Raw genomic sequence first — 13,432 nt, 5'->3', positions numbered from 1 at the left:
AAAATGATTTTTTTTTTTTTTTTTTTTAAATTGTAGCCTCCTAGTGGCACCTTCAGACTTTCAAGTGTATCATCTCAGGATTCTGGTTTCACATCTCAAGATACGCTTTTTACAAGACTTCCAACACCTCCACCACTCGAGCTGACTGATCAGGTCTGAGTGATCATAGCTTTTTTTTGTCTCATATGCTGGGATATTTCGTATTATTGTCATCTTAATTCAATTCATATTTTCAGGTAAGTGAAGGCTCAAGACCAACAGATACAGTAAAAAAGGGAAGTCCTTCTCCCTCTTTCCCTGAGGCCCCTTCTGCTATGGCTACATGGCCCAATCTTCAAGATACATTACAGTTTGAAAAGGCAGCTGCATCTATTGTTAAATCACAGCGCCCACATACAATTTCAACAGGTATTTAACTTTTCTAATTAGTTAAAGTGTTGTGTTTAAATCTATGTGGAGATACTTTCTTATAATTATTTGTTTGTATCATAGAACCTCAGAGCATTTGCATACGTGTTTACATCATTTCCCTCAGTGTATCACAGAAGCAAAACAACATGTCTTATAATGTAAGGTGATTGTAATTAAATTTGGCTTATTCAGTGCACTCTGCAGTTGTAACTAAAATACAGATTCATTCGAAAATTTGTAGATAGATAATTCAAGGAATGCTCTGAAAGACTGTACCCCCCCCAAAAAAAAATCAAAGTAAAAAAATTTCCACTAGGAGACACATTACGTTGAAATACAAACAAGCTGCAAATTCCAACACAAGCATTGTTTATTTGTTACATACTGTTTAGCAATGTAAAGCGTATTATTCAATGTGGGACCCCTCATTAAAGTGCAAAATGTGCATACAAGAGAAGGGTGTTCAGCATCTGACCACAGCTGATAACTAGTGATCTTTTGCACATGCAGTGTTATATGATTCTTCAGGTTAGCCAAAGTTGCTTGATGACCCCCAACAAACCAAATTCTTTAAATGGTCCCATAGCCAAAAATGACATGTATTAAGATCAGGAAAACGTGCCGGCCAAGGAGTGGGAAATAAATGGCTAATCACCCTGTCATCAGTAAAATATTACCATAAAAACCTGTGCATGCAGACTTCATTATGTGTTGAGCGGCACCATCCTGCATAAGAATGGTAGACACAAGGCACGTCACTAATGAAAACTGAGGTAGGAAATTGTTTTGAGGTCGCTGGTTAGACTGTATACTAAAGACAACTTTACAACAACAACAACCAATTTTATTTTGTGGACTGTAATAAAACTAAAAATCTAAATTGAAAATGATAAATTCCCGACCATACGAGATCAAAACATGTATGCTACGCTAGAAGTTCGAATCTTAACTAACTAAAATTGCGCAGAAACAATGCGCTGTACATAACTTATATTGCCACGTAGGAGGCAATATCTATGATATGCAAACTAAATTTAAGCATACAATTCAATATCAAATGCTAACAATTCAGCTATTCAGTTTTTTTAAGCATTAACAAAAGACTTAAAGTTAGTAAATCATTTACAGAATGAAATAAACAATTCAGAAAATTCGATAAAGTCTGAACATTTGCAAATTTTTTCTATAGTTATATATATATATCAACTTTTCAATCAGTAGAAAATATTGACATTTTTCATCAAAATTACCAAAATATAAGTATAATAAAGAACAATGTATATTTTATTAACAGAAATGAATCCTTGAAGTTATCCTCAATAGGCAATAAACAAATTTTTGATATTAGCCTTTTAATTGGACCAAACTTTGTGTTAATGACTGCTACTCGTATCTTACCATCTTTACCAGGAATTGTCTGATCAATTCTTCCTAGTAACCATTTAAATGGAGGTAACTGATCATCTTTAATAATAACCAATGTATTTTTCTTTATATTGTCCTTTGAAAAATACTATTTCTTTCGTTGTTGCAAGTGATTAAGATAGTCAGTTATCCATCGTTTCCATATAATCTGTATCATTTTAGTTAATTTTTGCCATCTTGACAATCTGCTTTCTGACAAGTCTAAAATTTGAGGTTCTACAATTGAGTTTATGGATCTGCCTATTAAAAAGTGACCTGGCGTCAAGGGTTCGTAATCTGAAGGTTCAGACAATAAAGGAGAACGAGGTCTCGAATTTAGAATTCCTTCAATTTGATAAATTATGGTTAAAAATTCTTCATAGGTTAGTTTTGCATCGGAAATAGTTCTTTTAAGGTGAAATTTAAAAGATTTGATTCCCACCTCCCAAATTCCACCAAAATTGGGGGCACGAGGAGGAATAAATTTCCAAGAGATATTTTCAGATGCCAAATACTTACCCAAAACTTCATCAGGAACAGTAACTAAAGAAGCAAGTTTCTTTAACTCTTTGTGAGCTCCTACAAAATTAGTTGCATTGTCACTAAACAGACATGAGCTTTTACCTCTACGCGAAAAAAATTGTTTTAAACATGCAATAAAGGCTTCAGATTTTAAGTCAAATACTATTTCTAAATGAATCGCTTTTGTAACTAAGCAAACAAAGATTGCTATATAAACTTTATGTAAACTACCTTTCCTTTGATTTCTATATTTGATTAGAAAAGGGCCTGCAAAATCTATCCCTGTGTTATGAAAGGTTAGATTTCAATTAACACGTTCAGGAGGTAAATCGGCCATTAATTGATCTGAAATGATAGGTCTATGACGAAAACAAATTAAGCATTCATGAACTGTTTTTCTAGCTAAGTCCTTGCCACCAATGGGCCAAAACCTTTCCCTGACAAAATGTAATAATGCTTGAGGACCAGCATGAAAATTTTTCAAATGATAATGAATAAATATTAGCTTGGTAAGCTTATGATTTTTTGGCAATAAAATTTGAAGTTTAGAATCATAATTAATTGTGGCATGAGTTAAGCAACCGCCCACACGTAATATATCTTTTCCATCTAAAAATGGATTTAAAGTTTTTACTTGACTTTTGATTACTCTCTGATCTTGAAGTGATTTAATCTCCTCTGCAAATTCCATTACCTGAACCATTTTTATCAAGTGCATTTCCACATCTTGAAATTCAGTACTACTAATGGAGCCTGTTTTCTTCACTGGACCTTTCAGATTGGACAGAAACCTGAAAATAAGACTTAAAATTCTAATTAGTTTAACATAATTATTTGTTAATTCAAAAAAGTTATTCCGAAACAAGTTTAAATTGCAATTCAAATTAACGTCTAAAGGTTTTTTAAGTTCATCCTGATAAGCAGGAGAATCTATGAGAGTCTTGTCAAGTTCAAATAAAAAAGCATCACTAAGTTCGTTCTGTTCAGGACCATTTCACCGCAAGGAAGATGTCACAAGTTCATGAGGATAAGCACCACGAGAAATCAGATCTGCCGGATTATTTGCTGATGATACGTGCTTCCAGTGTCGTGGCTCTACTAGTCTTTGGATTTTGGAGACTCTATTTGCAACAACCCAGGCAGCACATCTCCAAAAATATATGTATAATTTTGGTGAAATAAGGGTATGGTATTTTTTGCACATTACTTTTACGAAATTTATACGAATGAAAAAGGCTGAAGTTACTGTTGACTCTTTGTTTATTATTTTCCACACGTTATTTTTACGAAAATTATACGAATCTGAATGTACTAAAAAAACTACCGCCATATTGGTATATTTTATTCGTCACTTTTACGCATATTATACGAATCCGAATGTTCTGAAAGAAACTACTGCCTTTATGGTATATTTCATTCGTCACTTTTACGGATATTATACGAAGTCTAAAAAGATTGAAAATGAAGTTTATTAATTCAAAATATTTAGTGCATTTTGGGCATTAAAACTTTGTTTTCCTTTTCCACGAACATGAAAAAAGGGGCATTCATATATGAGGCTAAAATTTTTCTATAAATTTTAACATGTGAGCTAAATCTTAACGTGCATTTTTGCAAAAAATTATATTTTCTTAATTTAAAGATCTTCAAAATAACTTATTTATTTTCTTATATCAAATTTGTTATTTTTATTTATATCAACATTTACATTAATTTACACAATTTAATTTCTTTTATGAAAATCCTATTACCCATTTAACTGGATTAAGCTGTATATTAAATTTGTGTACTGACTGAGTTTGGTACAATACTCGCCTTATTTTATTAAGCAAATGTGGGCAATTAAATTGGAATAAGACTAGCAAATTTTTCATTTCGAGGATTAGAATAATAAATAGAGCAGAAGATGCTTGAAAATGTTTAACTTCTTGAACAATAGTTTAATGTAGACCAAAGGATCATTAATTATAATCAAAGATATACTAATATTTTTATTTAATAATAATAATAATAACTCTACGAAATTGCAAGCTGAATCCTGATATTTTGCATATATTTCAGTTCCTTTAATCTTTGTTATAAAAATCACATGAGGCTAACATTTTTTAATTTTGTTTAATGTACGGGGAAAATGATATAGCGATTTTAATAATTTTTATATGAGGAAAAAATAAATAAATAATGTAAATAAATAATTATATTATATTTTATATTTTTCCTGAAACATTTAAAGACATTCTTAATATGGAGATCTACAGAATAAGTACAAGGGTCCAGTTAAATGAACTCAAAATTTACATAGTTAATTGTACGCTAACTTATTATAAAAATTAACCGGATTTACGATTATACACAGAGCATGCGCATACACAGACATTTCTATTTTTCATAGAAAAATTGAATTATTACCTTAATACAGAGATGCTGTGAATATAAATTTATATAATGCAAAAGTAAGTTTATTTCATATGCTAATTTAGAGGCTTTCTTAATATGTTTAATTATAAAGAAAAAAAAAAAAAAAAAAAAGCATTGCAATTTTTGTTCACTGACCAATGGCAAAGCAGACACCTTCTACTTCCGGTTGTGGCGGGATATTTGTGAAGTCAGCATCAGCAATGGCGGTCGAAAAGAATGGCAAATTCGCAAAGAATACAGTTTGTTCGTGGATTGGCATTTGTGACTGAATCCATCGATGTTACTAATTATTTGAAGAAAGTAAGTGAATATTTTATATTTTCAGTGTTTAATACTCGTACTTTCTTTACCTATATAAAATTTTATAAATAGCGTCTGTGTAGGAAATGGGATTTTCCATGTGTTGTTCTTTTGTGTACGAACCTAATGATTCATTTTCAGGATTTGGTACTGTTAATGACATAGAATACCAAATCAATAAATTGAAAAAATGTTCATAGTCTGTTTCTTACTGTTTGTGTCACACCTTTTTATAGTTATATTATTTTTACTCAAACGTTTTAATATTTATCTTAAAGCATACTGTAATTAAGCAGGAAATAGCTTTTAATGGAAAAAGAAAGGCAATATTAACATGACTAATTGTTCAGAAATCTGTTCTGGAAATATTATCTATTTTATGCCAAAAAATAAAGCATGTAACTTCATTTATTTATGAAATTCAAAATTTTTTATTTGCTTGGTGTTTTCCCTAAAAATAATTTAATTTCTTATTTTTGAATTTAGTTTTATAAATTTGCTTTAATATATAATCTTTAACTCAAAGCTATTGTGCTATTAAAACAGGAAATTTTATGCGATAGAAACACAGGTACTTTGTTCATTTTATTTTATATATACTGAATTTTCATGTACTTGTAATTACTGAAATATATCCTTTCATGAATAGTAAGTAAGTCCTAAGTCCTTTCATGAATGCATTTCTTCTTTGTTTGTTTGATTTTGTTGTTTTAAAAGATCTGCCATAGTTAAAGAAAGAAAATAAAGTAAGAATGCATTACTTTCAGTTTTGAATAAATTTATTACTATTTACTGCAACTTCGTGTTTCTCTAAACATAATTTTCGAAGTCAAAACTTGATAGTTATGTTGATTATTAGACTTGCATGAAAAAATTTATTGAAAAGTTAGTATTTGATCTAAAATACCGTAAATTATTTGAATTATATTTTGCTAAATCATGTATTTTGATATAACTAGATAGTTAAAAAAATGAAAATTGTAAATGTGCAGAAATGCTTATATAAAACCAAGAAATTTTTTATATTTTTGTTGCTTTTTCCCTTGTAAATTAAATATATGTATATATATTACAGTCTGGGGAGTCGGCACCCTGCTGAATTGTAGTAAACGAGACGTCCAATCTACTAGACCATCAAAGACACAGATTTGGATTTTCTATTTCATAGTTATTGAAATAATAATGGTATGTTTGTTTAAATTAGTACTGTTTATGAATGTGATAAAAATAAATTCTGATAAGCTAAGAAAGGATTTATTTTCTATTAATTATGAACTGTAAATAATGTAGCCAGTTTTCTTCATAGTATTTACTAAACATTTTTTTTTAAAAAGGGAGGTAGTCTTATTTATACAATTCTTGCAAAGTAAGATACCAAGAAATAAAACATTTCAGGAATTTTCACTCTATATCTTGATGTGTAAAATCATGTTGTTCAACGCCATATTACTTTTTCACAGGAAAGTAATTTTATTGATCTAACATCTGCATAAATCAAACTTTTTTAAGAATGATTACAGTTTCTAAGCTAACTTAAAATTTTCAGATTTAGAAAATATATGTTTAATGTAGCATTAGTTTTCCATGGAATAGAAAAGGTTTTCAAAATGTTCAGTTGTTAGAGGGAAATAATATAAATGAGATTGTCCTGATATAGTTTCAGCTGGAAATGAAACTGAATTTTCGGATAGTGAAGATGAAATTCTCTGCATTTAAGAATTCTAATAAAACTGATTAATGTAATTCCTCTGCATTTAAGAATTCTAATAACTGATTAATGTAAATCCTATGATTCATGTAGGTATTCTTCTGTTATCAGGACCAGATTCAGAAATGTATGTCTATATGCATGCATTTTTAAATGTAGGTGCTCGTGTGTGCATGTGTATATTCTTTATGTATGTATGTGTATACTCATATGCATACATGCATATACACATGCTTACATATCTACAGTGGAACCTCGAGATAACGAGTTTAATTCGTTCCAGCATTCCTTTGGCTAAATCAAGTTTCTTAATTTCTTCCTGCTTCTTCAGAATAGTGTAGATTTTCGATGTTGAAAGGCCGCTAGTCTTCGCCAATTCCCTCACCATGCTTATGTTTATCTATGATTTCTTTCTTGATATCGATGGCCATGGCTCCTTATTTTTCTTTGCAGCAATATCTGAGGCAACAATCTTCTTGCGAGGCATCTAGAAATAATTATTTTCATGTTAAATGTCAAACAATTAACTTGTAAGTACGCAAACACGTATATATAAGAACACTGAGTGATCTGACGAAGGGATTCCCTGAGTGGAGCCGGATAGGAAAATGGCTCCACCCATACCGACAGCCTGGCTCATTGCTCGTTACTCGAGTGAATGCTTGTATTTTGCTCGTACTTTCCTCGTATCTCGAGGTTTCATTGTACATTTCTGAATCCCGTCCTAATAACAGAGGAGTACCTTTGCCAGTGTTGCAACAGAGCTAGAATGAATTATTGTGTTAAATATGTGGAAAATGCATGCTTAAAGTACTGTTATTTTATAAAAATATTCTGTATGTCGATTTTTTACAAGAAGAAAAAATAGCTAAAAGCTGTTAATTTATTTATTAGTTCAAAGGGGCTTCGTCCCTAAAGGACTATTGTTTTTGTTTTGTGTTGGTTCACTATAAATATCCGTTTCACTTTTCAAACTGTTCCCACCAAATGTTAAGAGTCCCTAGTGTGGGATTAATACTCTCTATCTCAATGCCCTCTATAACTATGTTAAGTTTAACCTGTATAACCTACAAGGATTGCCAGTTTAGGCGAGATATCTAGGTAGTCATAATACGTAACTTATTTTTTATTATTTTAAAATTAAATTGAAAGTAATAAACTAGTTTTCAAAAATGGAGTTAAACTAGATTTGCATTCAACTCTGGTTTATTGTGTTAATGATGTTTTGCTGTAACAAATATGAATTTTTTGTTTAAGTATAATAATTTAAAATGTTTTTTCTAGAGAATGAAGTACTGCCACTAAGTCGTATTGGATATGTTGCAAGGTAATTTTCTATTCTACATTAACTCAATCTTTATGTCCTGTTACAGATATATTGGCAGAAATAATGAAAACCTGACATTCAAAAAGAAAAATAATAACGTTGAATGTAGTATATTAGATGGTTAACTGTGGTTTGGCAGCTCATTAATAATCTTACACATATTGAATACGAATAATTTTGACAATTACCGGTATTTTCAATAGTGTAAAATTAGGCAAGAAAGCAGCTTTAGTTTAGCACCGATTTTAAATACAACTCTCTTAATTTCGAAGGTGATCCTGCACACACAGGTCCTGTGTAATAAAAGGCCCGCCAACGGCCCAGTGGTAAAGTCGCTGAAAACTGGTAGTTCGGTTCGATGCTCGAATCCCGCGAACGGTCTGGCTGGATGGTCGTTTCCGTGGTTTTCCCCATGTGTAACATGTATACAAGCCAGTTTCCCTTAGAAAGTCCTTCACGAAGGCATTCCTTACCTTAGGCAGATAACCCTATTGTGCTTTGCAGTAATCAAATAAACCTAAACCAAACCTGTTACAGATGTGTTTTTATGTTACTAAAATAGTAAAACTTAAAACTAAACTGGATGGCACAAACAGCCCTTAGAGAGCCATGGCCTTGATATCTACTTTCTAGATGGTGAGCTCTGTGGTGTTTGTGCATAAGTCAGCTTGTTGCAGCCCCCCGGTATTAAGTCCCCAATGGAACTTGTTACTAATTTTTTCGACCCACTTAAGGGATGAAAGGCTGTTCCAACTTTGCCTAGCCTGGGAATCAAACGCCAGACCTCTGGTGCTGCTGCGTGAAGCACTAGCCACTGTGCTACCGAGCCTTCCTAAAATAGTAAATTTATGAAAATTATAAAAAAAATTCAAAATATCAGGGTACTTTTCCGTTTCGCCGGCGCAAATCTTGCCAAGCAGACTTTATTGGCGACAGTATACACATAAAAAATGGTAACAAATGTTAGTTCTAAGAAATTTTAATTTTAAAGGCATAAACATTTTAATATCATTTAAAATTTTGTAAAATGATAATAAATAAAGACAATAAATTTGTAGAAAGACATTAATTTGTATTTGTAAAAAGAGATTAATTTAAGAATTTACTATGCTTTCATGGTACAACATTCTGATTCGCCATTTCATATCACGTGACCCCAAGTGTTAAACTACCCTAATTCTCTCAGTAATTATCTAAATTAATTTCAAGTTAAATCTTAATTTGGAATACAAGTTTAAATGCAGAAATTATTTCAATTCATACGAATAGCTTACTCAGAAATTATGTAAAACCGCACTGTTTACTTTGCTAGTGCATTCTCATTAGAATTGATGAATTTAACCCTTGAATTTGCCTTTTCTATATTTTGGGTGAGCGTGTGATTGCATCCTAATTGATTTAATTACCACGAATGGCCTTAGGACATAAAATTGAACTATCTGGTAAAAATTCTATGTTATTGTATCCCAGTATTGAAAGAAACATTCAATCTGATAGAAATAGCTGTGACGTGTTTTGAAAATGAAACGTAAAAGGTTACCAGCGAGGATATTCTGTTTGGCATCGGTTGTACCATTTTAGGCGACTTTATCGCTTGCATTGGCAAAATGGAAAAGTACCAATATTGGTTTGACAAATGTAAGATGTAATTGAATTTAATAAGTTGGAAATACTGTCTGTCTTTCCAAGAGTTAAAAAATAATTTCAAATAAAATTTCATTTTTCAGTTTTTCATGTTATTTGTTTAATGTTATTGTAATCTGATTTATCATATTTAGTCGCATATTCCATCCCTCTTTGCACTATAGTATATAATTCAAAGGACTTATCAGTTTCAGCAATATTTTTTTTATTAGTACACATTTTTACCATAACTCTGTTTCCAAATCATATCCTGAAAAATTAAGGAGTAAAGTACACAAAGAAGGAAAATATGCAAGTAAATAATGGCATTTAGTGTTGTTTATGTGTCTAATATTTGTACTAGATCGTAAAAGTTATAAAATTCTATTAGCTTTTATTCTTTTTTAAATTGAGATGCTTCTTTGCACCCAAATGGTTAAAGCCTTCCAGAACTGGTACTTTGATCTAACTTCTATTCCTAATAAATAATCCAGCTGCATAAAGTTTATTCAATGTCTGCCATGTGTAAGGTAAACAGTATTAGCTTTTTTTAAATATATCTTTTACAACTATTCAGGTAGATTTCTTTCATATTTTGCCTTAATTCATCCTGCTAATTAAGAATTTAATATGTTATGTTGAGTTTTTGTGTGTATAATTCATTTTAAGTATGCGCAAGCAAATGCATACATTAACAGTTACGTAGAATTATGTTTTGGGTATCAAATTCAGAAATTTTTGGGCTGTTTTTAGAAGATTTATTAATGATTTATACCATATTAATATTGGTAAAAAAATTCTGTGGCTTTTATATGAGAGTATATATTTTAAAATAGCTGCATGATATGGTAGAGGTAAAAAGCTTCATGTGGATCATAAATTAATATTGTGTGGGAATTTTTCATTTATTTAATAAAGAAAATATTCAAGCCACAATTAAATTTGTTTCACTGGATTATTTGCATACAAAGTTTGCAGCAAATATTTCCCGCAACAGAAGTGACAATTTTTATTTTGCCAAGACAGGAAATTAGTTAGTGAAAGCAGTAACCCTATTTTGAGATGTTAAATAGGAAAGCAAAATTTTGAATTTAAATTGATTTTTGAAGGAAGACTTCATTTAGTCTTGCTATCATTCTACGTGGCTTTTAACTTTTTTATGGTATTTATAATTTTATTGTTATTCAGTTTTCTGTTTGCTTAGAATGCACATGAATGTAGACTTGAAATATTTTATATTGCAAACTGAGATGCCATTATTATGATAATTAAAGATTTGTGTTCTGATTTTGGAGGAATTTACTGATAATACTTTTAATTGTGTATTGGTTTATTGAAATGTGTAAAATAGCCTGTCAATGCATATACATATGTTAATAACATGTATATGTTTATGAAGTATTCTGTTATATGTATATAGTGTTGTGATTAGTTTTCTGCTTACTCTTTATTTAAGAAAAAGATATCTGTAAGAAAGCGAATATTCTTTGCTATATGTAGGAGTAAAATTGGAAAGGCTAATGCAATATAATTAATACAAAATTAAGTTTTTTCTCGTGTACTTAAATACAAACATAGCCGTTAAAGACTTTCTTAACCTTGCAGTTCTAAACAAATCTTTAGGTTTTTTTACTTGAAATTATAGGCATTGTGTAAGGTATATAATTGAAGTTTACTGTGTGATAGTATGAACTTAAATTTTTAATTACTGAAATGTAAGTTTTTAAATATGAAATACTCAGTGCATTTTATATGCATCTTTTAATACTTCAATGATATTTAAAAACTGAAAACATCTGAAGTGTGAAATTATTATAAATTTTTCTTTTTCTTGTTTAGGAGCTGTTCTCAAAACATTGCGTGACAAAGAATTCACTTTTACAAAAATCGAACAGGATATTAAAGACAGCGAACTATAGAACAAATATGGCAAAGATGAATGAAATCTATGTTGAATTTTATTATTGAAAAAAATTATGCTCTTCAGATTTAATGTTAGTTTTTATTGTTTAACAGTAATTGGTTTTCGAATACCTGTAAAATAAACCTAATTCTTAAATTAATTTCATGTGTATTTCTTTTGCAAGTATTACAGTTCATAATACTTCAAACAATTTGAAATTTGATACTTGTTAATTTATGTGGGATATGTTCATAATAATTTTATAGTTTAAATAACTCATTGTCATCATATGAACATAATCTAAAATGCACAGCATTTGACACCAAATTAATCAAAAATTAGCCAACTTCTAATTGCTTTCTTTTGTCCAGTTGCCTCCTTTTAAATCATTTAATACTATAAAGCTATTTGATGGAAAAAAATAATTGGTATGTCTACATCAACATGTACATTTATAATGATGTTATAGAAAAAGTCACATGAGATATATATTAAAAAATTCAATATTCCTAAACAAATTAACTTTTTAAAATTTTATCTGGTATATAAGATAAAATAAAGAACATATTTAGGTAATTTTGAATTTGCATAATTTTATGAACGTATTTATGAAATTAACAGTTACATTGTAAAAGGGAACTTTTTAAAAATGCTTCGATAAAGCATTTCTTTTGTAGAGGTGAACTTTTAGTACTGATCTAATATATTTATAAGATTTTAAACTGAGAAAGACAATAATAGATTACAATACATTGCAAGATTGACTGATAAATGTAAAATTTTTACATATCATAATTATGTCTAATTAAAACAGAAGTTACTCGATTAACTTGCATGCAAATTAATATTTTCTTTAACATGTTTTGGATAAACTTAATTTTAATAAATAAATATGTATATATTTGTGTATTACCTGAAGATATGGATGCAATATTTGTGACATTAAACATTCATCTTCAAGAAAAATAAGTCAACTTCGTAACTATTGGAAAAGGTAAGTTTTCTACAATTTCCTGGTCTATATTTAACAATTTTAAAATTTAGCACACTCATTCAAATAATCTAAATGTATGATGTTTACTGAATTTGGTAATTAACTATATTGTACTTTAGAACTATATTGTACTTTAGATACTATATTGTACTTTAGATAGAAATTAACGTAGGTATTCCCCGTATTTTACGGTACAAAAACTTATATATTTGGTAATAATTGACCTAAATCTTCCCTATGTTTTCTTTGCATATGCGAATGACTTTGGTAAAAATTTAGCTCGATGTCTTCTCCTCTTTATTGTGAATAAGTGCACATTTTTGGTAAAAAATTTGCATAAATCTCCAATTACCTATTTACTGCATTTTTCCTAAAATGTGCTTAATTTAATCTCATATTTTTTATATAAATCTATGCAAAAATGTTCTGCATATTATGATTAAAAGATAAAGTGTTAATTTGATATCAAATTTTTACATATCCACCTTTTAGGTATGTACAGCAATATGGAATATATATAACTGGAAAATTTAAATGCAAAAAAATTAATTTCTATTCAAAAATTACATAACACTTAAAGGCTGAAAATCACTTTTAATATTTCATTTCAAAGTGACTACAAAATACGCAATAAATTTTGTAAACCTGAGTTCTATGTTTTAAATCAATTAATGCTATCGTTCATTTAAATGCCATAAGAAAATGTCCTTCGGAAAAGCAAATAATTTATTTAAAGTGTTATTTAGTAAACAACTGTTTGCTACAGTTGTTTACTAAATTTAAATTTATGAAATGAATTTAGTAAACAAAAATGTAAATGAA

At 29.5% G+C, this 13,432-nt stretch overlaps 1 protein-coding gene and 1 long non-coding RNA gene across 3 annotated transcripts in view; both read left to right on the top strand.

Moving 5' to 3' along the window:
• LOC118205969 (uncharacterized) overlaps nt 1–13,432 on the top strand; it is a 118,936-nt gene that overhangs the window by 73,153 nt on the left and 32,351 nt on the right. For both annotated transcript variants that reach the window (XM_085815498.1, XM_085815499.1), the window contains 2 exons: nt 37–153; nt 237–408. In XM_085815498.1, the coding sequence (XP_085671624.1) occupies nt 37–153; nt 237–408 (289 nt within the window). The remainder of the gene's footprint in view (nt 1–36; nt 154–236; nt 409–13,432) is intronic.
• Nucleotides 3,265–11,770, top strand: LOC146997701 (uncharacterized). The gene is made up of 3 exons (XR_015040795.1): nt 3,265–6,240; nt 8,048–8,090; nt 11,553–11,770. It is a non-coding gene; the product is annotated as an uncharacterized LOC146997701 (long non-coding RNA).

Source organism: Stegodyphus dumicola, chromosome 4 (assembly GCF_044657685.1).
Source record: "Stegodyphus dumicola isolate Sdum_Otavi_A_Nest chromosome 4, ASM4465768v1".
NCBI classification, from domain to species: domain Eukaryota; kingdom Metazoa; phylum Arthropoda; class Arachnida; order Araneae; family Eresidae; genus Stegodyphus; species Stegodyphus dumicola.
Note: the sequence above shows the minus strand (reverse complement) of the source record. Positions and strands in the feature narration are given on the sequence as shown.